Source organism: Euwallacea similis, chromosome 10 (assembly GCF_039881205.1).
Source record: "Euwallacea similis isolate ESF13 chromosome 10, ESF131.1, whole genome shotgun sequence".
Classification (NCBI taxonomy): Eukaryota; Metazoa; Arthropoda; class Insecta; order Coleoptera; family Curculionidae; genus Euwallacea; species Euwallacea similis.
Genome location: NC_089618.1, coordinates 4,543,582 through 4,569,709, shown reverse-complemented (window position 1 = coordinate 4,569,709; position 26,128 = coordinate 4,543,582). Strand labels below are relative to the sequence as shown.

The window sequence follows — 26,128 nt, the reverse complement described above, 5'->3', positions numbered from 1 at the left end:
ATGCAAACCACCGTGTCGTATCGGAACATGCTTTTCCCTGGTTTTCCTCTGTCATTAAAATAATTGCCTCGATGATAAATCCGTTGTTCGACCAGCAGTTTAATCGTCACTTCTGCGCAAATACGACCAGGCATGTCGTGATATTATAAATTGCCCTCTACTGGTAGTAGCAGGAAGCGGAGGGAGATCTTGTGGCAACATTGGAAACGCCTAGGTATGCTACCAATGCGACACCTGGTGGGCAATATAAGGAAGGAAGTAACGCAAATTTGACATTTGAGGTTATGATAATGTGTTTTTAAGTTTGCAGAGTTATCGAAAGGAGAAGTGTCAGTGTCAAAATATGCGTCACTAGATGGAACCAAGAAAAAGTCTAAAGTATCTTAATATTATTTTACTTCAAGCACCAATTAAGTTGTTATTGTTTTAATTTCACCTCCAATATGACTTCATAACAGCACAGCGGCCACAGAAACTTCACGCATGACAGTCCAACCTTAAACCATTATTATTCCTCCTGCCATGATGCATTGCTCACGGTCAGTGATAATTTCTTTGACATTTCTTCTTCCTCGAATAACAGTAATTGCTTTACTTAAATTGTAATTAATAATTAATTACTGAAACCCAAGCACTGGCAATGCTGCTGGTGCATATAGACGAACTAAACCCCCTTATTTCTCCTAAATAGGTGCTGAGCCAGCTTTAGACGTATAAAGAGTCGCCTTAAAACAACTCGCTTTTATATGCGCGCAATGTTATAAAGTACGGTAATTTGTAAGTCTGTTGGCTCGGTGTGACTTATAAGGCACGACGATTTATTTAAAGCGCTTTCTCATTGTGATCTCCGCAACATGCAGTTGGAAGCCATCTTTATGTATGTTGTTTATACTGAATTTTTATACACAAAATACGAAACAAATCGCTCCGATGGTAATTAAGTGTTTGCACCTGTATACTTGCATGCTTACAACGGCCACTTGCCCGCGTTAATGACAGCCGAACATGTCCCCGTATATTAAAAGTGCAGTTTTTAACGGCATTCGATGTAGGGTCCGGTGTAGAAAAAAGGTGTCTCGAATGCTGTCGAGTTACTTATGAGCTCCGATCGAACGATACAAACGGCACTTGTAATTTGAATCGAATCGCAGAGGACAGTACCGGACTGTGACTTATTCGGTTCGCATCAAATTCGGAAATTTACCGTTCTCGGTTTGGCGCCTTTGCATAAAAGTACCCCCGTAGGATATGCGAAACAGCAAAAGCGATCGATTAAACACTGATAGTGTGAGCAGCCAATTTAAGTTAGTTCAGGTTAGAACAGCCACAGGCACGCCGAAACCAACAGGTTCGGAAGAATCAAGTCCTAAGAGTTACTTTTCAACAGATTAAAATCACCGTCAATCACAATTCTTGAGTCGGGGCAGCGCATGTAACAACAATTCGATTTTAGTAAGAAATAAAGCTACTAGTTCGTTATATTTCAACCCAGATCCCACCCACATATCAACACTAGTCCTGGCGCACAACGATCACCCAGCAAAAACGGGTATTCGCTAATTTCATTCATTAAACTCTGGACATGCATCAAGTTTTCGCTTCCTCAAAAAACACTTCAATAATTCCCCATCTCCGGTATAGTGGCAATTTACGTCTCTTTTTGTCCCTCAACGACGTATAGTTCTGACTGATACAGATACATAGGATCCATTAACTTTCCGAAACGATTACGACAAAGTTTCAGTCTCCAAGGGACAAACAATAACAATGACAATTTACAAATTGTATTACTCCTGAATTATTCCATCTATTACGGTTTTGCTTACGCATCACGTCAAATGGAAAAACCCATTTTCGGTTATAATTACCTTTCAAAGACCATTCACGACATCAAATTTAATTTGCCCTGATAAAAATTCCTTTTTCTACTTTGTGAACAAACAGTGAATTTGTCTGGCTGCAGCAAACCACGTTTCTTTATACATATATCTGATATGCCAGTTTCAATTCGAGTTAGAAGATAGTTGGTAAGGCTACTAACGCGACCCTTTTCCATGGATATGTCAAGCCCTTCAAGCGTCCTACAAAAACGATCATTTTCGTGGTTGTGGGGTTTATTTTGAGTGTTTTAACTTTAGAGCAATACTTTTGTTCGCCGAAAGACAACGCTGTTTACAGCACTTATCGTGTGTTTTTTTTTTTTAAGTTCTATGATTTATTTCACGTATCTCTTTTTCGGTCTAGGACAGAGGCGCACGTTCCCAGCAGATAAGCACCTCATAAAGAAGAAACGTCTTCGACGTGGTGCGCCCTGCTCGAGCACTCTTCTCGTCGTTGCCCGTGCAAGTTATGGGCGAGCAGTTGTAAAAAAAGGCTACGTGGATTCTTGTAGAATGTCCGCTGGAAGTGTTAAAAGGCTTCTTATGCTTGTTTCGATTTAAGCAGGGGCGTCTCCCCGGATGGGACGCTCAACAAGTCGGCTTTTGCTTCGATGAAAAAAAAACCATCGTTGCCGTATTTAACCCATCTATCTTTTTCTAACTCCCGCGGAGAAGCGTTTCCCTCTTTTCGCCAAAAAAAAGGTTTACTCTTCGGGAATAAATGTGGATAGACAGGGGCGCACGGGAAATTAATTTGAACATTTGTTTCCACCCACACCAACACATCAATTGGCCTCAAACACGGAAACTAAGTTAAAAATCCCTTCAACGAGCAACTGCTGGTGGTAGGTCAAGCTACGCATTTGAAATTCTTGTTTCAGGTTTTGAATTTGAACACCGCCGCCACTGTTGGCCACATAAATGAGGCACTTCGAAGGGGACGGAAACGCACTCGAATAAAGTGCGACGCTCTAAATCATATCTGTCAAAATTGAGAAGCGGATTTTTCAATATATACATCTCGGAGGACCGTATGAATACCTCCACAATTTTATCTTCACGGGATTTTTCATCGCGGCCCCTTTTTTCTCAAAGGGACTTTTATTGGCTTATTTCGCTGGCGAGGACCAGTCGTGCTCCCACGTGCTATACAACGCCACTAAGTTATCAGGCCTACAACTGCTTGCGATTAGATTTAGTTTTCGAGGAAACCTTGGTTCACGAGAGGAAAACACATGTAGCTCTCCGTAGGTATAATTCGTTAACTCGATGCACGCCTTTTAAAGCACCTCAGAGCTACAATAAGGCCTGGAGTAACGCGTCATGGAATGTGTGTGTTTTTTTTAATTCCACGTTCGCCGCCGCATAACTTCCATTGTCTTTGGACGGTTTTTAGACTCGAAATAATTTGTTGGTCAATCCATTATTTCCCGGGAGGCCTGATTTAGGTTCAGGGGCGAACTGGCCCTCCGCAGTTTAAAAGCAGACATTGTACAGAAAATACTTAGCTAGGTTCCATTTAGTGATGGCGAGTTGACGTTGTCAGTTATACATTTAAAAAAAAATTATTTTGGACAACACGTTTTAAATGTTGTTGATGAATAGTCTTACTACGCCACTATTTTGCGTGCAAGGAGAGTGTCAATTTTGCATTTGCAAAAAAAACAGTCGACGCTATTATTAGGACTAAAACCAATGGTGTGCGGATTAGACATGTATATTACGTGTAGTTGTCTTTTGTGTCAATTAGTGTTAACACTTGTTTCGTGTTGACACTGACACCCCAATCAGTAATTTGGATAGCCGGAAAATCTCCCTATATTCGAAAACATTCAATCGTAGAAAAAGGGGTCACCTTTTAGTTGGTAGCTATCTTCATCGCCTGCTTTATACGAAATCACGTAAGCGCAATCTGTAAGTTGGTCAGAATTTCTCGACTGGAGCCAATTTTCACTCAATTTTACTAACAATGTTGAAGTAAAACCGCCACAACGGTTCTCAGAGCAAATATACTTATTACCTCCTGATTATCATAAAGTAGCTACAACTTATAAGGGACGTTGTTACCAACCAAATCACCAATTACCACCATGGAGAATCTTCTAATTCGGTCTTAGTTTCGGTATAGAAACGTGGTGGTTCTGAATATGTAGAAATCGCGTTATTTCCTTCCGCAAACAACGACGATTTACAATAAACACGTTGTCGGTCGTCAACTTTTGAACTCGTGGGGCTCGTATTTTTGAAAAATTGTTTCTTCTAAGTATAAATTTGGTCAAAAATTCAAATGCCAAGTACGCAGGTCACATTAACTCTAAATTTCCACAATCGACTTTGCTTAATTTAGCTTGAATCTTTCCGGCGATTGAATTTTCGGACGTATTACGATTGCAGTGTTCACAGTTTACGACGGGCAAATTCCGAACGAAAAAGGCGATTTAATGGTAGTTTTCGAATTTAAATATCGGTTATAAATTGTGGAAAATATCGTTGGCACCTCTGGCGAACCGATAAATGTTTTAACGCCCACTCGAGCGCCGACACCGGATTGGTAATAGAATTTTAAATAAACGCTATAAAAACTATAAAAGACGTATAAACACAAGTTTAGTGCAACAATAAAATGCGTGTACACGCCGGAAAGTATTTCCTCCAACTTTTGGGCGTGTTTATATGGTGACGCTAAAACGAGCTCATGGCCCATCATTCATCATCCAAAGCAAACTTTAAAATCTAATCGGGACACAGTGTCAGCGGCGAAGGGGCGATCAAAGGCCCGCCATCTTGAAACCGAGTCGAAGTGTCCCTTATCGGTGTATATTTCGACCGATAATTATTTGTTATGTCGTAACAAAATGCCGACAATCGAGTCAATCACGGTCGCGATAAGTCAGCAAACATTTGATAACCGCTTCTTATCATCCGGCGCGGCCTTTTTGAACTGTGCTTCCAGGTGATTGGGAACCATTTAAATGTAAACAAGCCGGGCATTTTTGCTTCCTACAGCAGGAAAACTCCACAGTTAATCAGCCTGGTCAACACCACTGACATTCTTGCACTGAAATCATTAAGGCTAAAAAGGTACGTTTTCACACAGCGTTTGACAGTTGCAGGATCTGCGCGACGGAATCGTGAGAACTGATGGTCATTGAATATTTAAGCTAGGCATCCGTTTGGTTTACAAGTAGTAGAGATGTGAATCGTGAATGGCTCCAACGAAGATTTGGCACGCTCAAACGCAGCAAAAAGAAACAGGACACGGGCCAAAATGGCAAAATCGCGCTATTAATTTGTCACGTCATTTGTCAGATGATCCTTGTGAACGTCTACATGACCATTTTTAATTTTGAACCAATGAAATTTCATTATGCCTATCAATTTCATGCCGCGAAATGCGACTCTACACAGTTTTGAGCCGAAAATTTATCGAGATACACTGTATGTTTAATTTAGACCTAGAAATGTCTAAACGGAAAGCAGAACAAAGAAGAGACTTCCATAATATTACGTCAACTCTGCAGATGATTATATTAAACTGTAGCAAATGCGGCAAATCGGATCACTCTTTTGTTAAACGAACCCAAATGAAACTGCGAGCAACACTATCAAAGTGACATGATGATGATGACGACGACATCATACAATGTTGCCGGTGTGACTTCTTCCTTGTCGAATTGAGACGAACACTTTTTAAGGTAATGACTATAAAATGAATTTTTTACTTACCAGTGGTGAATAGAAGGCGGAACTCTCAACTCCTATACTAGGGTAGGGATTCTGGTCGGTGCTGGGATAGGGTGTGCCGTACATGCTGACACTCCGAGGGTACTGCAGAGCCGCCAACCTCGCAGAATCGTACTGACAGGAACAGACGCTTTGTCCGGTAACCGGATCGGTGACCAAGGGCCTGCCGTTATCACAGCATTGAGTGGGCCCAGTGGAGGAAGTTCCCCCGGGAGACAACGCACCGGGAAGCCCTGCGGAACCACCAGGGCTCAGGGAACCGCCCCCAGACGCCGGGGACGAACCGCTGTTTGTCGTCGGTTGACCGCCGACCAAGAGCTGGAATTGCAAAGATAAGAGTGTTTAAGTACCACAATGATGAGTTATGACAAAAATTAAGTGCCTTAAGTGTTGAGGCAACAAACCAACACTAATAGGCCATTAGTTGGAGTGTTTGTTTTGGAAACTTAGTGGGGTGTTGGTTTTGATTCCTAAATATTTAATAATAGCGGGGACGTAAATAGGTCCGTATAAACATAATTTGTGGCATCGAAAGCGGCGTCGCGGCGCACTCTACCAGATACATCATTTTCCCATTTCGAGGCTCGGCACTCCATCACCATACGCGTCACAATAAATGAGCGATAATCTGGGTACCTCGTCGAAACAGATGTTCGTCTGTTTTTTCGCAAATACGTAATGCGATTCGATTTTGCAACGGGCCTAATGGCGAACATACATACAGCGATTTGATAATCTCCGGTGATTTTGCAAACATTTGTTTCGAGTACCATGTACACGGCTGAAGTGGAAATTATGCAGGAATTTCGGTAACAATGGCGTATGGGGAGGAGGGAACAGGGGCGCCATCGGAGAGGGAAAACTGGTAAAGCGGGTCAATTACTCTTGTCGACATTTCGTGTGCATCGGTTTATGCATGTACTGGATACAATTAAGCGGAATTTTTATCAATTGATTAACTGACCCCTGTACATCCCTGTTCTAGAATTTAGGTTGACTGGGGTGGGCCAGAGTCCACAAAAGCAGTGAAGTAACGTTTTCCATTGAACCCATAAGAGTTTTTAAAAAGTGAACAATTTATTTCTACTTCATAAAGGAAATTGATCCCCCACCCGCCCGTAACGTTTATTTAGTATTTGGAAGGAAAACGAAAGGAAGTTCTAAGGGAACACTGCAAAAAAAGTGTATCGTGTTTCCTTTTTATGATCTTAAAACTCCGCCATACATGGCTCGTCCTTATAAGGTATTTGGATTATAATTTAGATTGAAAATAATACGTTTCTAGTTTAAAAATATGAAAAAAGCAGTGATGCAGAATGTTTCCAACAGACCTCAACTCTGTGAATTATTCCGCTTTCGTTTAATGCACTCTTATAAACTTTTCTTCATGCTCCTGTTTTGGGACATTTGGAGATGATTTAAAAATGCTATAAAACAATATTCAAAATTTCACAACGAAGACTGAAAAATCCCGATTTTGAATTCAGGTTTATTGACCTAGATACCTATATTAGACATCGGATCTAATATAAAAATCCGGATATTTCAAAATACGGAAATCTGCGACAAAAATGATCCTCGTTTTTTGCTGAAATGGCCCAAAGAGCTACATATGAAATTGTCATAAAACATTCTGGAAAACTTGAACGATTGAAAACTGACAATGAAACACACACTTTTTATTCATAATATTACCGAATACGAATACTCAGAAATTATAGTCACTGATTATAAAAAACGTGAAGAAGCTTGAAACCCAGACTCTCCTTAAAACATAAAAACTCTTTCTAAACAGGGAAACGACCTTGAAAACACTACAGAATTGTCAAAAACAAATTGCCGAGTCTTGAAGCCTCTGAAAAGTTGCGAACTCTTCAAGAGGGCACACGAAAACATGTTGAAAGTAAAGTTATTTGTTTATTGTCCACTTCTTGTTCAGATATCACACCAGACATTAATCGATGTGAAAAATGAAAACTTTTAAAAACTCATCAACCTAAAAATAACAAAAATCCGTGTTGTTTGAACGTTGGAGTCGAGCTTATTTGTTCATCTATTACTTCAGACTACTTCGATTAACTCACTTAATATGAAAGCTAAAGACTTTTGTAAGCAACGGGGACGTTCCGACGTGAAACCTACACCATCCTCCAGCAAAAATTCCCCCCAAAGTCATTGAATTTGATCCTTTAAAGGGGAGAAATTAAAAATCCTAATATATCTAAAGTATTTGCTTAAAACAGGTTTCAAAAAGCCCCCCTGACAGATTGTCGGCAACCGCGCCCAAAGGGCACGGAAAAGCCCCGAGTGGAAATCAAATGTTTACCATCGACTCTCGTCTTGTTTGGTTTAGTCTCTACAGGGCACGTGAAGCTAATTTCGATCAGTAATTAGTTTACCTCCCCTGATACCTCACAGAAATGACACTTTTGGACATAGAAATTGTTATCCGACGGCAAGGTAATCGGTATTTTGCAAAGTGTACTTCAATGGCATAAATTGCAAAGAATATATTCAGACACAGTGTATAATTAATCCGAGACCTAAATCATAGAGTATTTCAGGTTTTAAACATTCATTCATACCTGCGTAGCCGTCGGATAACCGTAACCAGCAAACTGGGCATAAGCCGCCATCATAAATCCCCCGCACTAAGTCTCAATCAAGGTCCTGTATCCGCACTGGAAGCTGAGTATTTTCCGCACATTAAAGTCACAAAAATCCCCACTAACAAGAATTGAAAAAGCCTCTGCCCAAGCAGCACACGCAACTTGAGAAAAAAACCTGAACAAAGCGCCTCTTGAGCCGCACGACCTTTCCGAATTTGTTGTCTGATCGCGACTAAAGCAGCTCCCCCTCTGGCTCTTTCTGATCCGTACGCTCCTCCCCCTGCCTCTCACTTTCAGAGGCGGAGCTGCAAGTCCGACCAACAACTACATGAAAATCGCGGAGCCTATGCGCTGGCGCGAAGCCCGATTGGCTGAAACTCGACATAGGCCCCGCAGGCGCCGCCTCCTTCGAGCAGGGGAAGGGATGTACACGAGTTCTCTATCTTGTTTTATAGAGTTAGGCGACTTGAGAACAAATCCCCCTTCTCTGTGTGGAACAACGACTTCAAGTTAAGTGAATTTATTGAAAACATCGTGTTTCTGAGCGAGGAATGAATCAGGAGATCGTTTGTATTTTTGGGAACCCTGTTGCCAATTTTGTTTGTTTGTGTATAATTGGGTTGATAACTGTTATGTGCATTGGCTATTTTTTAAATATAGGCAAAGCCTCGATTTTCGTGAATTCGTGCGCTTGCGATGGCGTTAAAGGATACACATCGAAAAACAAACCGAGCGGGGAGACGTGGCAACGCGGCCTACACCGACACACGGTGATTTTTACACGAAAATGCACTTTACAATTTCAAACAGAGCTTGAGCGTGTGTCCCGACAAGTATTAAAGATAGGGATATGTTTATTAAATGAACAAGACATAAAACTTAACTCAATGGGGTTTGATAAGATATAAGTTTTTAACAGTTTGGAGTCGCTTTTTCGATTGTTTACAAATGTTTTACATGATTTATGTTCGACACCAAACGGGGGGGAGGGACACGAGTTAATTGTCGATTAATTTGCGGGAACAGAGAATTTGTAAATTGACGACCCGCGTTTTTCTATCAGACTTCCGATATCACCACAACCTAACTGAAAAACTCAAAAGTTTTACGACTAAAGTTGTCAATTTTTACAAAACTATTTTTCTCATATTTTCGAGAATTTAGCACCTTGAACTGACTTGTAACCTTAAAAACCCAAAATTCTGACCTTCAAAACGTGAATATCTGTAAGGAATTCAACACCCTGTGGGACCCCGAAAAATTTGAATTCATTACTGGACGAAACAGTTTTTTTCCTAGCCCGAAATGACCTTAAATCTCTGGATTTATAACCTTGTAAATCTAAATTTATATCTACGAGTTTAGCACCATGCAACGACTCGAAAGACCTACATACATGTGTAGTAGGTCTCCACCCGGAAACTTAGTATGCTGGAGTCACTTTAATGATTGCATTGACCTGTCTAATAACCAGAATTCTCGGCCAATTCAAGATTCAGAGATTGGCTTATCGGAAGTTTCGAAAATGAAGCTTTCAAAGTTTTTCAACTTTAATCACAGTTGAAAACGTGGTAATTCTCTACTTTTTAAGCTACCAATTTCCTGTCATTACATCTATCCAAGAACCGTCAATAAAAGGGCATTTTGAATAAGGGCTGACGTTTTTTTCGGCCGAGAATTCACAATAATAAACGATCGGCATTAGAAATTCATGGGGAAGTGAAAAAATAATACCTAATAAATTCATTACAAGCCTATTGTCTAGGGAATATCTCTTTACAGGTGATTAAAACGCCATATTTAAATTCTCGGCCACGAACGCATTGTTCCCCGATATGAATGGGACCTACAACATAGTGTTGTTGTTGTATTTTGTGGCTAATTGTATACGGCAGCGGGCTCATTTGGTTTGTTAGTGCGCGATATTTGTCCGATATTAAACAAAGGCTAATTGTTTCGTTTGTATTGCCCCTGTCCCCCCTTCGTCAATTACCCGTTCGATTGGGGATTTTATTGTTCATTTTCAATCGGCATCCGACGACGAATTTTGATGTTTTTGCGTCTCAAAACCATGAAATGTATATCTAAAAATATCTGATGTGGATTTTTGCCATATTTGCAACGTTGTAATCGCCACAAATCTCCAAGATGCGCTAATGCATTTTGGGCGTAGCAAACATAAAAATTCAGCTTTTGCTACCTATCGGCACTCACATCCCTTTTCTTCCACCTTTCCCGGAGGCCATTTTGAAGTACCTAAGAAGCCATTTTTCTAGTAGGTACTTCAGAGGTGTGTTGCATTTCGATCATTTCTTTAGGGGATTTCTGAACGTTTCGAAATCGCTAGTTGATCGGTTCGATATAGGGCATGCCGTAGAGGCCAGAGAAGTCTGAAGTAAAGCTTTTAATTTTTAAAGATGGCGGGATGATGTTCCAGAAAAACGCACATTCAAGCTCATATTTTAGGCGTCCATCGAGTAGGTATCCATCTTGTACTTGAAGGGACTTCGAACGGTCCGAAACTAACTTTGTTCTAGTTCTCAAGTTCAAGGGATTTCACAACATTTTCTATTAGAATTAAAGACATGAAGTGCCCATTAAATACATATAAAAAAATGTCGTTTTTTGCCACCTGCTGCGGGTGGCACCGTTGCCTCTCAATTTAGCATAAAAACAAAGGCTCGTTTAAATGTGTCTATGACTTTTTCATTACCCACGATAACGAGGGTCATAATTAACGCCCCAGAGGAGTGCGTTTAACAATTTATTAATATTCTGTTTACAACGTTCCGTCGTCGAACGGCAAATTGAGTAATTATGTTTACATTTATTTCTCATTTATCAATGCGTACATTCGGGCCGTCGGAACGGGGGTATATTTTTTCCAAGAGCGATTAGATCTTCATATAGATAAAGGACTTCGCATCATTTATAGGGTATATACTTCCTCTAAATTGCAATTAATATAAAACATATATATAATACGAAATTATAATACGGTAAAAATGCGGTAATCTATACCATCTATAACGAGCGGGGACGCTAATGTAGTTTTGATTGGCCTTAAAACTCCACTGTTATCGTCTTTTAATAAAATCCACTGTCAGTTAATGAAAACCGGGGTAATTTATTAATGGTGAGGCACCTGTCGGGGGCAGAGGGGATCGTAGAGCCAGAACACTCTCGGTAGCCGAAAAAAAGGAATTTATGGCACAAAGCCCCATTAAGCTGCATTTACACATAATCCCGTGTAATGAGGTTCTGGCGAATTACTTTTATTTATTTTTATTTTCCGGCGAATGCAAATAGCCGTGAATACGTTACGAACCCAAGGAGTGAGAGACCCTAAATTTATAATTTTCATTCATAATTAAAACGCTTAAAATTACAGCTGATAAAGGCGGAATATTCATGAATCATATTAAAGCTTTAATTAGGAGCGTGTTAATTTAAAAAAATTTATTTTCTGCGTTGCGTTTTAGGCCTCACAGACATGAATTATGCATCGATCTATTATTATTAGTTCTGAAACGGCTATCAAAGCCACAATACAGGATGTCCAAGAAATTCTTGACACACACCAGGTAACGAAATATCTCTCTTTTTCTCGGTATATTGACGCAAACGAAGGGCTTCCTAAAACGCATATAATAAAAGGAATTATAGCCACAATTAAAATTCTATTGCAGGCTTAATATTTAAATGTGCAAGGCATTATACCGAGACTGAAAAATTTAATGGCAATATCGCATTCGTGCACTCCATACATCAGCCGCACAGCTGTAATTAGATACTCCTGTGTTGTTTTACAAATATCCCATTTCAATAAATTAATTTTTATTTCCTAGGGGGGCTGATTTACACCACCTCCGCCCTGCTCCTTATCAAATAAGAAGGTACATTTAAAAACATATCGACATACGGAAAATGTATTAATTGTCCGATCCAATCGCGCACAAGGTAATAATTTTGCCGACAACTTGTACCAATGTCGGCGGCTTCATAATTTATCTTCCCCTTTGCCGATTAACATAAATCAGACTCTCTTGTAAACAACTTTACTGAATTCTTTCGGAGCCGAAACTAAAGGGTGCAGTACCAATAAATTCGACCATTGAACACTCAGCCACAACAAAGCAGCTTATAGTACCTACGCGATGATAGATACCTACCGAGCTAAGTAACAACCCTTAACTAGGTTATTTGGATGGATAAAGGGCGGGTGGTTGTGATCGGCAGGTTGCGGAGATAGCAGAACTTAGGTTTCTCAAAAATCCATTACGGTACCGCCTAAACCTAATGAGGGTTAGGAAACGACGTCCGCGATCAGAATGGTACTTGGTGTATTTTAGAAGGCTTGGAATTTGTCATAATAGTCTTATAGCATTTACATGGCGAAGAAAGAGAGCGATTACAGGACAAATTACTAGAGGACTTCATAAAGAAGTTTTTGGGACTGATTTAGCTACAGGAGACTTGGGTTAATCTACAGGCTTAACGGCTTTGAGCGCATTTAACGGGTAATTAATTCGTCGAGACACGGAGGAAAAATAGAATCCAATTGGGAAAATTGTACTCGCCAAGCAGCATTGCTCATCACAAAGGCCAGGGATAATAATAAATCTTGCCACTTAAATAAATTATTGTCCATAACGAGACACGATGCCGTTTTAAATCTGATGAGTACGCTATGTTTGCCATTCAAATTACTTGCCTTTATCACCAGGAATCTCCATCTAAATCCTCGAGAAAAAAACTCGCAACGTTGCCACTTAAACTACTACATTTTTCTCCCTCGCCAAAAATCATTTTCTTTCAAAGATTTGCCTGAAAAAATGTGATAACACGGCAAATCTGTCAAATTAAAGACAATTTTCTTAGGAGTTGCTTACTTTATTCATGGCGAATTGAAGTTATCTACTGAGAGAGGTATACTCAATGCATTGAAGAGTCGACTTGACATTGTCTTGAAGACACTTAGAACTCAAGTCAGTTGTGGAAATAGAGGAATGGTTTGAACATAAAAAAAGTTACAAGAAGGATGTCGAAGCTGAACGCAATTTTAAACATACGAAGTAAACACTTAATTCAAATTCTTCATTTTGAATGGAAAGACTTGCGTTCGCAAGGTTTGTCGTAGCATTTTTACTCATAAAATGGGAATTTTTGGATCTCACAAAAGGGCACTCATATTACACACAAACGAACTCATGCTAATCAATTTTACAACGACGACAAAAAACGGTGAAGTGGCTCCGGAGGCGCCAATTTTGGCACTCACACGTCAATTCGACCAGAAGACAAAACGCTTTATGACAGTCAAAGTGGTCGTACATTGCACCAAATAGGCCAATAAAAACCGTTTATCTGCGGCCCTCGTCACCTAAGTTATGACTTTTCGAATTTCGACCGGCGCCAGCCATGGGCAGTCACTACCTGACCCATCATCATCCCACTGCGTTCCGTTTTTTATTTGACCATGAGAAAATGCAATTAAAGGGCCTGTAAGAAAATAAAACCAAAGACAACTTAGTAAAAATAAGGACTGCGGTAAGAGGTTTTCGGAGCTCGCTTCAGTAGGTGGCGCTACATTTTGAGGTGACAAATCAGTAGATGAGAATTGAAATTAAATCGGAGACATAGACCGGGCCCCTAGGGAGCGAAAAAATGGACATGACGTTGGAATGACACGCAACCATAGTTATGAATGAACTATGTCCGCATTGAATGTGCCCCATGGGGCGTGCCCCCCCGCGACGAGATTATTGATGGATATGATGAGTGACTATCGACTGTCCAACAAACAAAACCCATAACAAATCAATGCTTATCAAATCGTAAATTAAACAAACAGAAGAAAAAAAAATTATTAAATCGGGAACAAATAAATTAGCATAACGACAAGGAGCTAGGAGTAATAAATATTATCAACGGACTATCAACAGGCCTGACATTACACGTACGTACCAGATAGATACAAAGACATATTAAAATAAGTTAATACCTTTTTAATACTGCGTGGGCCGCCATATTTTCATACATATTAATGCGCGAGCGCCATTGTTCTTAATGGCTCTTAATGTAGTGTTACTGTTTTTATTAAGCTCTAGTTCTTTTTGATTATAAGCAGCCACTTTAATAGTCTTTCGGAGGGCTTAGGGGGGTCAGAGAGTCGGCTTTGCTGAGGCGCATTTTCCCACATCACACTCACACGTGGTGAGGCCGAGAAAGAATATAAATAAAAGTGTAATTAATAGAACTTCCGTGGTAGTGGACAAGACACGTATTTCACTTCCCCTTCGCATCGTTTGAAGAAAGCACCTGCGAGTCCGTCGGACCCACCACTAACTTACTTTTTTGATGGGATGTTTGTAGTAGTTTTACGTGGCACGTGCTCGGGATTTTAATTAAACTTTTCTAACGCTAAATTATTTAATCCTTGAATCGACTCAAAGAAGTAGAAATTCTCACGTTTCATACCCAAACAAGATTGCGAAATATTTGCCTTACGATGTTTGTACTTGAATTTCATGAAACTTAATTATTTGAACATGCCTTCTAAACCCTAACAAGCGTTACCAAATATTGAATTGTGATTGGTTTTTTTTCAGGCCGTGTTTGCTCGCGTTGGGCGAGAAAGTTTCGGGTTTGGTCACCGCAGGAAATTCCCCCCGTTTCGTCGCCAAAAACAATCGAAACAATGGTGGAACGAGTAGCCCCCTTTTCGGAATCAATAATACAACATGGGATTTCATGTCGAAAAATGGAAAACGAATCACGCAAAAAGTGTACCATTGTCATTCGCGTTTTCGGTGGCACGCTACTGAAATACCCAGATGGAGGACGGAGATTTTCTATTTAATAACAATTCTTATTAGTCAAATTCCCTGACACTTTTGTTCCTTGACGGAACGGGGATTAAGAAAATGCCCCGTATAGTACAAGGACCCTATACAAAACTGCATTTGTGTATAATTTGATTTCCAAGAGTTGACGAAAAATGTGCCAAGATGATATTGGACGATGAAGGTACTGATATCGGCTGACTTTTTTAACATATAGGCCTACGAGTTTTTATTGTAGCATTTGGAGCGCACTTTTTTATTCGTAAAGTACCAATGCATTTTTTGGGTATTTTTTTGAGTTGGTCACCTCCTCCTCCCGATGCGATTCCAATGAATTTTTCTATTTGAAAAACTGAGGAACTATCAAGGATCAAGTGTAAAAATTCCCAGAAAAATTGAAGATGATGCAAAGGGGTTTCGAAATATGACACAAAAATTCCAGGTCCGTATTTAAAAAAGCTGCGTTAGCATTGATATATAAAAATGACTTAATTACGCAAAATATGAAAGGCTTTCACAAACTATTAATAAAATTTTAATGTACATATTTACAATTAGGGGAATGCATGCTTTTACGATTTTACTTTTTCAATTTTAAAAAAGAAATTCGTTTGTTTTATATGAATGTTAAATATTAACTAATATTAGTGCCTATTATGCAGCTGATTGTATATTATTAATATTAAGCTGATATTTATTTATTCCTAATACAATAATATACCTAAATGTATAGGGACGCACATAGATACTATTATGCAGTATTCATTTATGCATATATTCATACGATTTTTCCAACATTATTTGTGATACTTTGTTGAAATAAACATCAATAATTCAATTTCCAAAGTTTGTTTCGTTGATACCGTAATTAAAATACAGCAAATTAATTAATTACCTTTGTTATCTGACAAAGTTTTGATTACTTTCTGATTCATGTCAACTTTGGTGCCTATTTCGACTTGTTACGACTATCGAACAGGCAAAAAGTATCATATTTAAAAAGTCAATATTTCAGTTAAAAATCGGAATACGGTGACGAAATTTCGAGAAAAAGTTTGTCTTGAAATGCCGACCAATGTAAAAATTTTCAATTTCGTTAATTCAACACGACGTTCGAATTTTAACCGTTTTCGTATATTTTAGTCTTTGCCTTTAATGTATTGCCATTCATGATATTACGCTAGTTTTCTGATATTCATTAAATTCTTCAACGTAAGTGCGTACTTCTGAAGGGTCTTGCAATAACAAAAACTAAAACGTTACGGACTTAACTTCCGAAAATAATAAGCTAAAACAGCCCTTAAAGAATGCAAAAAATTCCGACAACGTGAAAGCCAAATAACGGATCTACAAAGGCAGGAAGGAAATCCACGGAACCTGCCGAGCAGGCACCTGGTTCCCATTAGAAATAGTCTCTAAAAAGTCATAACTTCCTATAAATAGTGGCCTAAGTACCCAAACACCTTGCGAGCCATGTCCCATTCTTTGAGACCTCACGTCTTGACCTTCTTTATAAATTGTTTGCCCGCATACCGCGGGTCACTCTTTATGGTCTTTTAACCCATGAGAATTAACGCTTTTAAAAAGTAACGCTATTATTCTCGGAATTTGCTGGTCTATGTGAGAACTTTTTAGACCAAATTAGTTTAGAAAATGTCGAAATAGTGCGCTCGACTTTTTATGTATCCACGAGCCGATCCCCTACGGCTTAAATGGCCATTAGGCCTCGAAAAAACATCCAAGACACGTGAAATATAATATCCTTATCTGGTTTGGAAATCATCGGGCTGTCAAAACTTAAAATGCTCGTAAGGTGTTAGGACCAACATATACCCATTATTAGCTACCAGGTGGATCGGAAGGACTGTTTATTTTTAAAAACGGTTATTAGCATTTTAAAAGGCCCGATGCCCGGGTCCAAACAGATTGTCCGTTGGTAAACTGTACTTAAAACGAAATTAGTGAAATATTACCAAAAAACTGAGAAATAATTTGTCTTTCTGACGACCGACTGCGCGTAGGAAGATGCGGTTACGTAAATATTCAAATGTCATTCAGGAAAAGGGTATTCAGTGGGATCTGGCCATTATTTTGATAAATCGAGAAAGTGTGATTTAACAATGGACCGGTGCTTTACTGCCCGTGGAGAATTCCTGTAAAACTATGAGCAACATTTGTCACCGAGGAACATTTTGGATATAAGCTAATGGGCAATTGAAGCGCACCATTATGTAATTGACCAGACACCTGCACCAACCAATACCACAGAGTTTTCGAGATATTCGAGCCGGATCAAAATTTACACTTTTTGATATTGTCAACGCTGTTAAACGCAGAGACTCATAAAATAAAACAGTGACTTAAAAATATGTCTAGAGCACCTTTCTGGTTTGCCCAATTCCTCCTCCATTTTACCTACCAAAAACCATGATTTTTGAGGGCATGAATATACATCAGAACCCCAAAATGGCACCGTGATGCCCTCAAGTAAAAATCAATTAAGTCCATCACGGCAACGTTTAATTAAATTAATTCGCCGCGTCGTTTTGTTTTTGCTTTCTTTGCCCCTTTTGCTTTCTGTGTGTTCCTTAATTAATTGGCTCCTTAAAGCCCAGTTTAAATGTTAATCGAAGATTTATGGCCGATTGTGAGGGTCTCCGGTTTTAACTGATAAAAATTGCACAGATAAGGGGGTTTTGTTTATACCGCGGGGCATCGGTAATTACATTTTTGACGTTGATAACGACCGATTCAAGATAATTCCGTTTTATCATTTATGTGACACCCCTGTATAGTGTGCGACGATAAATGATAACGCAGCAACCTTCTTTTGTTTTCTTTTTATCTTCATAATAAATGCGACACCTGGGGGACAAAATACAAATATAAAGAAGCTGATAATTTGATACAAAATGCCATTTGAAATTATCATCTGTTATTCGCTTTCTTCGATTTATTTACGTTTGACAGCGTCCTTTTCGGTTAGTAAATTGGTCAATTGAATGAGGTAATCTGTCAAAGTCCAAATGCCACGTTACTAAATATCAACAGACACTTTCGAAGGCGAGTCCTTCGACTTGCGAACAACGTTCAACTTTGCTTTGATTTGGACTTTAAACTCGCTAATTAATATTCGTTTCACATATCATTCTAAGTATCGAGGACCTGAGCATTTCTTGAAAATCTGAATTTCTAAAATAATCCACGGCACATTTTAAGCTCACCAGCTTCACCTTTACTCTCAAATTCCCTCACAATTCCATCACCAAGTGAAATTTGAGGAATTTCTGAACTCCCTTTGAAACAACCATCCAATTAACGAGGCAACAACAGTAACCATTATCGTCTGCGCATAACCAACTCATTTCAATCAAAATCGACACTGCCAACTGACTCAACAAGCCCCCCATTGTAGCCCCTTAATGAGGTTTAATTCTCAATCCCGAAAACGAGTCTCGGTCGTAAAAGTCGCAATTTCGCGTAATTTATGTGCGGAAACTCACCTGGTGGCCATAGTAGTCGACGCCGGCGCTCCCAGACGCCATTGCGCTGCCATCAGGGTGGCCCATGGAGTGTTCCCCCACGTGGTGTCCCCTTAAGTCCTCCGCGCCGTCCATGCTCGGCTCCTGGTGATGCGTTAAGCCGAGGTCTTGTTGCGCAATTTGGTGCATGTCCATAGACACCCCCATCATCATGGGGGAGACGTGCTGGTCCCAGGAATCTTCCATGTTCTCACGCGGCCGATTTCTCCTCTAATTGCGCATCCGACTCGAAAACTGTATTTTCGCCACTCGAGTTGCGACGAGGACGATTTTTTCGTTCCAGTTTAAAAGAAGTAACCACTGAAGTGACCCGTAGAAAGCAACGGGCTAATTTTAAAGCAAACTCTTCGCCGGCTCGAGTGCTTTACTTGGAACCATTATCTATTTTTTTAATGCGGGAACCCCGCGCTACTATTTCCCTCTCGCTCTCACGCGCCACTTTCCGACGAGCACTAATTATGCCCTCTCTCTGTTCTCGAGACCTCTCGTGGCTAATCAAGGCACGGTATTGATGACCACTCGACACTCAAGGGTCGTTGAGAACGTCAGTTGCTGTATGATGCCTCATTGTCGCTTTTTGTCAAAGTGGGGCTCTCTTCGGGGAACCACTACTCAGTTCCACGTGCGACTTATTTGATCTGTTGACTCAACCGCTAACAGGTGGCCTTTGTTGTTTGTCTTTTCGAGGGGGTTGTTATCTTGTTTTCTGAAACAGAATCGTTTTGTTAACGTCCCCGCTGGGGAATTAATTTCACTATGATTATAGAATTTGCCCGCAAATGGGTCGTAAATCGTAAATCTCAGCAAAGTATCATTGCTACGTTCTAAGCTGAAGTTGATAGTATTGTTTACTCTATACCGGACACAATATGCCTAGGATATTTGCAAATGTAAAAAGATTGCATAATTGAAAAAAAAAATAGAATATTTAGTACATTCATGGGTACCGAACAAAACATTTTTTTCTAACGGAACACCCTGTAGCTTAGTCGCCTATCGGACCAAATACCTGTGCGGAAAATCCGGGACGCACACATGAGGAAAAAGCTACGTTACTACACACTCATAGAGACAAAATTACTCCTTCACCCTTAAGTATTAGCAGGGAACATCTTGAGGACCGTTTGACCATTTAAAGTGAAATTTTAGGACTTTATTTCAGGCAGGATAAAAACTTTACCCTGTAATTATGAGCTGTATTCTCATATTATAGAAAAGTTGATAAGGGGATTTTCCAGTCTTAAAATGACAAAATCGTGGGTGCAGCTACGGAAGTCTAAAGATATTTTTCTGCTTACAAATCATGAGTGTACTGAGAAATATAAGAGAGATATTTCCAAAACTGATGGCCCCAAAAATTAAGGGCTTGCTCATCAAATCAGATGCGCAATAAGGGACCTGCGAGGTATTTTTCAGAAGCCGTCAATGCACGAATTAAATAGCACGATCAGCGTGTATATTATTGGAACAGTGAGCTCTGGACGAGAGAATTTTACTTCCCTCAGAATTAAGTGTTTCCTTACAAAATTCAGCGTAGTGAGGGATTATCAGCGTGTGATATCGAATGCAGATACATCAAGCAAAAATATCATTGTAAATTATTAGCGTACCGGGATTAATGCGGGTTGTTTTTCCTCTCGATAATTAGGCAAGAAGTGAAGAATTAAAGCAAATATAATAGGAAACGTTTGGTGTTTTCGCATCATCTAAGATGCTTTTTCCTGAAACGCAAAAAGTCAGTGTTAAGTAAGGTAAATAGTAAGGCGCAGTGTTCAGGGAAGATACGAGAGTGGTGAGAGATTTTGTAAGGGTTGGTGGAAACCCGGAATTGGAAAAAAAGGTTGTGAAAAATCCAAGTGAGTAGTTAATAAACAATTAAGTGGAATAATTTGAGAGCAGCAAAAATTTAAAAATCGAGGACGCAGTAAAGATTTTTTCTAAGAGACACATGAAACTTAGTAACATGTCTTGAGAGATTTATGAAGCATTTCCTTTTTCTTTCAAATCAGGTGTACAACAAGGAGTTTTCCGAGGTAGTAGAATTAAAAATATACAAAATATATTCCTGCTCAGAAATTGAGTCAGGATAAATATTTTCCTTTCCAAACCGCTTTTTTTTTTGTAAGTAAATCGTAGCGAGGCACTCTTTCAAAATCTGTTGTGAGTTTCACAAAGAGTGCCAAATGGAAAAACGACGCGTCTAATCAGAAATTATAAGTGAAGTAAAATTGGAAATGGAAAGACTCATTTATCTATCGCCTAAGAAATAAAGAGTTGCAATGAGTTGTTATGTTCATAAAAAAGTTTAAAGAAAAAAAAATGTGCTTGTTCACAAAATCGCGAGTATATTGAAAGATATTCTGAGATCTTTTCAGAATCTTAAATGAAAATTGTAAACAACTGCTAAGTAATCAGAACCACAGAGAGGGACATGAAAGGAGAGATAAGCGGATAATGTTTTCCCTGCTGAGAAGTCAGGGTCGCAGTTGAGCTTTCTCCCAAAAGAGAGTTAAACGAAAACAATTTTCGCCTTCTTACAAAATCAGAGGTGTAGAGTGTATAATATTTTAAATTGAGACACTTAATAGATTTTCTTCGGCTCAGAAATCAGGTGCTTAGTGAGGAATTTAACCAGGATATACCCGAACAGCTAGTTAAATGTTTTCCAATCAATTTTCGAGGAAATGAATGTGCTGAATTTATCATTAATTCATTTTTGGCCATAATAAAAGAAACCTTAAGTTTCTATTTATTAAAAATTATTACTCTTTTGTTTTTTTTTTGGGTTTAACTGAAAGAATAAATTTAAACTGAAGATGTTAAAATGGCCTTAAAAGAGACGAAAATGAGCATATACCTTGATAAGAATAATAAAGTGATACATATGTAGGGGAAAACTAGTATCAATTAAGATTCTCTATTCTTTGAAACTATTACAGAATGCTTATTAATGAAGCATGATTTTAACAATGATATGTGACATTAGAGACCAGTTTTGTGTAGCAATATGTATATCACAGAAAAGAAAGGAAAATCAGAGAAATGGATCAATGGATAACCTGAACTTTAACGTCTCTATGGAAATTACTTTACTGACAAAGTTACTAGAATATTCGTAATTTGTCCTTAGGGGAGCTTCAAATGAATAATTCTGAATAGGATTCCTAAGAGACTAAGTTTATAACTTGCTGATAAAATTTTGGAAAAAAAGATTTTAACGATCCTTACACGTCAGAGCGCTGTTACAGCACTATCACGACACGACAAAAAAAAACCCTAATCCCCTTTGATTTTACTGTGGAAGGATCTTAAAAGGGGTGACGAAAAGCGATTTCTCCCTTACCTTCACTGAAACCGGCACTTTATCCAACAAAAACAACCAAACACCCGTCGTCGTTCTGAAGTTGAAAAGTTTCGGCAACTTTCCGCGTCCTCGTCAGAGGGTGCAGGGAAAAAAGGCGCGCGAAGGGGGTCGGTGGTACGCGCGTCCCGACGCACTCGGACTGTTCTGCGTTAATCTGATACCCGGTTTAGTTTGGTCTATACACTGTATACCAATACTGTTATGCTCATATATCGTTTTAACGTGGTAAGTGTATGGGGCCCGATCTATCAGGCCGCCTGCGTGCGGCCGAGCGCTTTCAGTGACCGCCCCGTGCCGGCGGTTCTCCAACGTCTCTCCCCCCCTCACGGGGCCCCCGCGGGTCCGACTATCCGAGCGAGGTATAATTAGGTTTTGTGTACATAATATCTAATACGAGGAACGATCGCAATATCCACTTTTAATGAGCCTAAATTTAAGGCAAGCTGGAAAAAAGCTCGAAAAGCCACTTAAATTGCAGCAAATATATCCGTTTCATCATCCAGTTTTTGAGGTGTTTACTCATTCTGAAATGGGTATGAAAAAGTCCACATTTCAGGATTTTAATATCGCATCTTGTAGAAGTCAAAGGTTTCTTTCTTAACCTTCATCAAAAATATATCTCTCTTTAGGTTTTTAAGATATTTTAGCCTCAAAAAGTCAAATTGTATTTTCAATATTGAACTATTTCTCTTTTTGAACTCACCTCCTGTTTTTGAAATATTTACTCTAAAAACAAGGTTCAAAGGATAATCACAGAACTGTCAAAGTCAAAGACCAAGACCAAAACTTGAAAAATTGTATTGAAAATAGCCTTATAATCCTCCCGTTTTGGAGATATTTTCAACTCTAGAACGTTTGACAATAGACCTAATTTCACATTAAAAGATCTTTTCGCAACAGAAGTTCACCATTTACACATTTAAGAAACACATTTTCTCATAAAGGACACGGAATACTGAAGAGAGAATAATATCCAGAACGTATGGAGATTCTTCTGTTCAGACAAAGAGGGAGTGTATTTTGACCGTACCCCGTATAAAAGCACTGTGCCCATCACATTTCGGAGCAAAGGTAGGCGAAAGCTCTACAATTCTATAGGCGGAATTGTAGTGAAATTATTATAAGTAGTGTGCGATTGGTCAATGTTGGAATTACCGTAGATGGTTCTTTCAAAGATGTATACGGAACCCAATCTGATATTATACATTTGATGTGATACGATATAACAGAATAATGAAGTCCATTTTCTATCTATAATAAGATCCAGTTTCAGCAGTTATAAACCGAGGTGTTAGGTGAAATTCATTATTAAAGAACTTAGACACCTTTTGCTCAAGGAGATTGGAAAATCAGCCCTAAAACCCGAAGAATTTTTAAAAACGATTAGGTGATTTATTTCTCATCAGGTTTCCCTAACTAAACCCTCAAGATCGTCTAAATAAATTAAATATTTTGGTGCGTGACTTAATGAGGAATACTTCCTTATTTCCACAGGGTGCTTTTACTTGAAGAACATCAAGCAACAATAGCACGAATTTTTAACAGTGAAGAAACAGAAAATGGGAATGTTTCTACAAGTTTATCAATAAACACTTCAAATATTGATTTTCTTGTTGAAACAGATAGAGACTGTGATGATGAGTTAAGAAAATCCTAAACTTACCAACTATAACAATAAAAACAATATATAATATATAATATATAATAAATATATATAAATATATATAATAATAATATATAATAAAAACAAATAAAACAATAAAAAATGTCCAAAAACTTTGCAAAAAGGTTCGAGCAGTGGCAAATTAAATTAAAAATACTCTGGTAGGAATAAGTTAATAACTTCTCAAGAAAATTAGGTTTTATTTAAAAGAAATTTGCTCCATGAGGTTCTTCAAAAAAGCTCTTGTAAAATTGATTCGCTTTGAAAGAGTTTAGGTTCTGTTTTGGTTTCAGTTTGAAGTTTGAAAAAATAAGGGTCTTTTTATATTATCGATTAGGACATGGGGAATATTTAGAGTCATGAGGAATCAATACCGATTTGGATTAGAGAAAAGTAAGGTCTTTATAGATATTTAAAAAAAATTGAAATTTAACAAAAATTGAGGTCTTTTCATATTGTCGGTCGAGATCGGAGCATATGTGTGGTAATTTTTAGATAATTTCTAGCACCATACACTTCGACAGTATGACAAACGTCACTACACGAATGTCTAGAAATGCACAATATTAATTGGCCATCTTGTATGTGGGTTTTTTAACCAGAAAACAAAGCGTAAATTGTCGTGTTACACCTAGTTTTCAATGTTTGCCTAGCTTAGATTCCAGGCACAATCGCACTTCCCATGACAATGTGCCTGATTCATCGACACACGCCTCAGTTCCATGCTTCACGGAAAATGGAGAGAACCGCAGTAACAAGGACTACTTAAAAATGGGAAAAAACCGAGTTCAATAACATCATACACTGCAGGCCTCGAAAGGAAAAATATTTTGGTATACGAGGTTGTTAAGATATGCATATTGCTCTTCTGAAGTTGTTGATTTAAAACAAAAGAACACGGTCTGAGTGGTGTAATTATGAGGCGATGACGGATCATTTACACAAAACTTGAGGATGTATTAATTAGATTTTAGTATACCTACACTTCTCCCGGTTTCCGATGTTTAACTTTTTTTTGCTTTGTTGAAGCGAAACGAAAGCATCGACATTGTGAAAGCTCAGCTCGGAGACTTAAACGGTCGAAAAACTGTAAGTAAATTAGAATGGCGTAGTTCCTATTTAAATGGCCACTAAATATTGGCCGTTACACGACATTTACATTAGGGGACGATTACTTTTTGTAGTTTGAGTTTTTCCGCAATTCAAGAAAAACGCGCTTCCTCCGGTTCATAACAGACAACAATTAACGCTTAATGCCGCATAATTAGACGTGTTTTAAGTTGCTTTGTGTGTCTGCGTTAAGTAGATAATTGGTCAGGTTTTGATACAGTTTCGGTCGTCCGATTTTAGCCGGCACAAAGAACGTTTCCTTTATTATAAATATGAATTCCGATTGCGAGTACCGCAACGCAGAAAAACACCTATAAACATAATGCCTTTTTAATTAAAGCCATAATCGATGCGAGCTATATTGCATAACAATCAGCCATGACACCTGTTATTAGTTCAGGTTGGCGGAGCTTATTCTTCGCTAAACGCTATACTCTTGATAATGAGGGAAATATTCTTAATGTGTCGATTAATATTCAGAAATGAAGGATTAAATTGTTAAAAACTTCTTCGGGAATTTATATTCTAATTAGGCCTAATTCGAGGTTTATGCAAGGGTGACTGTATGAGATCGGCGTAAACGTGACGTAAAACAGACATCGAACTTCTCACCATTTTCCTTGCACGAATTGGTGGGCTGGTAAAATCTACATACACATGTATCTACATACCACCCTGTTGGATCGTCCATCCTGACACTAAAGGGTGATGTATACAGGATGGTCGTCACTTATACATATAATACGCACTATGCAGAAGATGAGAAGTGACAAAATAAAATGGACACACTGCGCATATTTGAGATGATGGCGCCCCGCTGCCATTTTGAACTTGCGAATAGCGTCATTCGCCGTTTTTTAATTGAAAAATTACATCTTTACGGAGGTTTCTCCTGGAATTTCTCCTCAAGATGAGAATCCGAATTTTATTATTATTGAGTTACCTAACACTCACCCCTTTGCAGCTCTTTTTAACACGAACTTTCACGACAACTCTCTTAACAACAGCGAAAAAACCCTTAAACTGCAGTTCATGGAATTATGGGTAACATTCTGAAATTTTCAGCTTCGACCAATAAAAACGAGCATGGCCTGCTTGACTTTTGCCAAAAATATTGCAGCACATAAGAATGCCTACGTTTACACCTTTAAAGCTGTCCAATAAATTTGTAGAAATATACCTAGATTCTTCATTAAATAAAGCACAAACATTTAAACCTAAATTTTGTTAAATCTTTCGTAGCTTTAAACGGCCTTTCAAACAAAATTTCCCACAATTTCTCCCAAAACCCCCTAATTCCGACTTGCCAGGACAGACATGCCCAACCGCGCCGATCACCTTCAAATCTGGGGAATTTCTAGTAACTTTCGT

General features: G+C 38.8%; 1 protein-coding gene across 5 annotated transcripts in view; it reads right to left on the bottom strand.

The window, feature by feature from the left end:
• Positions 1–26,128, bottom strand: part of LOC136411772 (homeobox protein caupolican-like) — a 38,743-nt gene that overhangs the window by 6,635 nt on the left and 5,980 nt on the right. Inside the window, exons 1-3 of one of the 5 annotated variants that reach the window (XR_010752349.1) lie at positions 21,964–22,288; positions 18,582–19,326; positions 5,607–5,942 (exon numbers count right to left, since the gene is read on the bottom strand). Coding sequence is in view for 4 of the 5 variants with exons in the window: in XM_066394469.1 (XP_066250566.1) it covers positions 5,607–5,942; positions 18,582–18,806 (561 nt within the window). In the remaining variant the exon portion in view is untranslated. Of the gene's footprint in view, positions 1–5,606; positions 5,943–8,209; positions 8,478–18,581; positions 19,327–21,963; positions 22,289–24,630; positions 24,701–26,128 lie in introns of those variants that run through there. The other 4 variants (XM_066394469.1, XM_066394468.1, XM_066394470.1 and 1 more) reach the window with 4 other exon arrangements.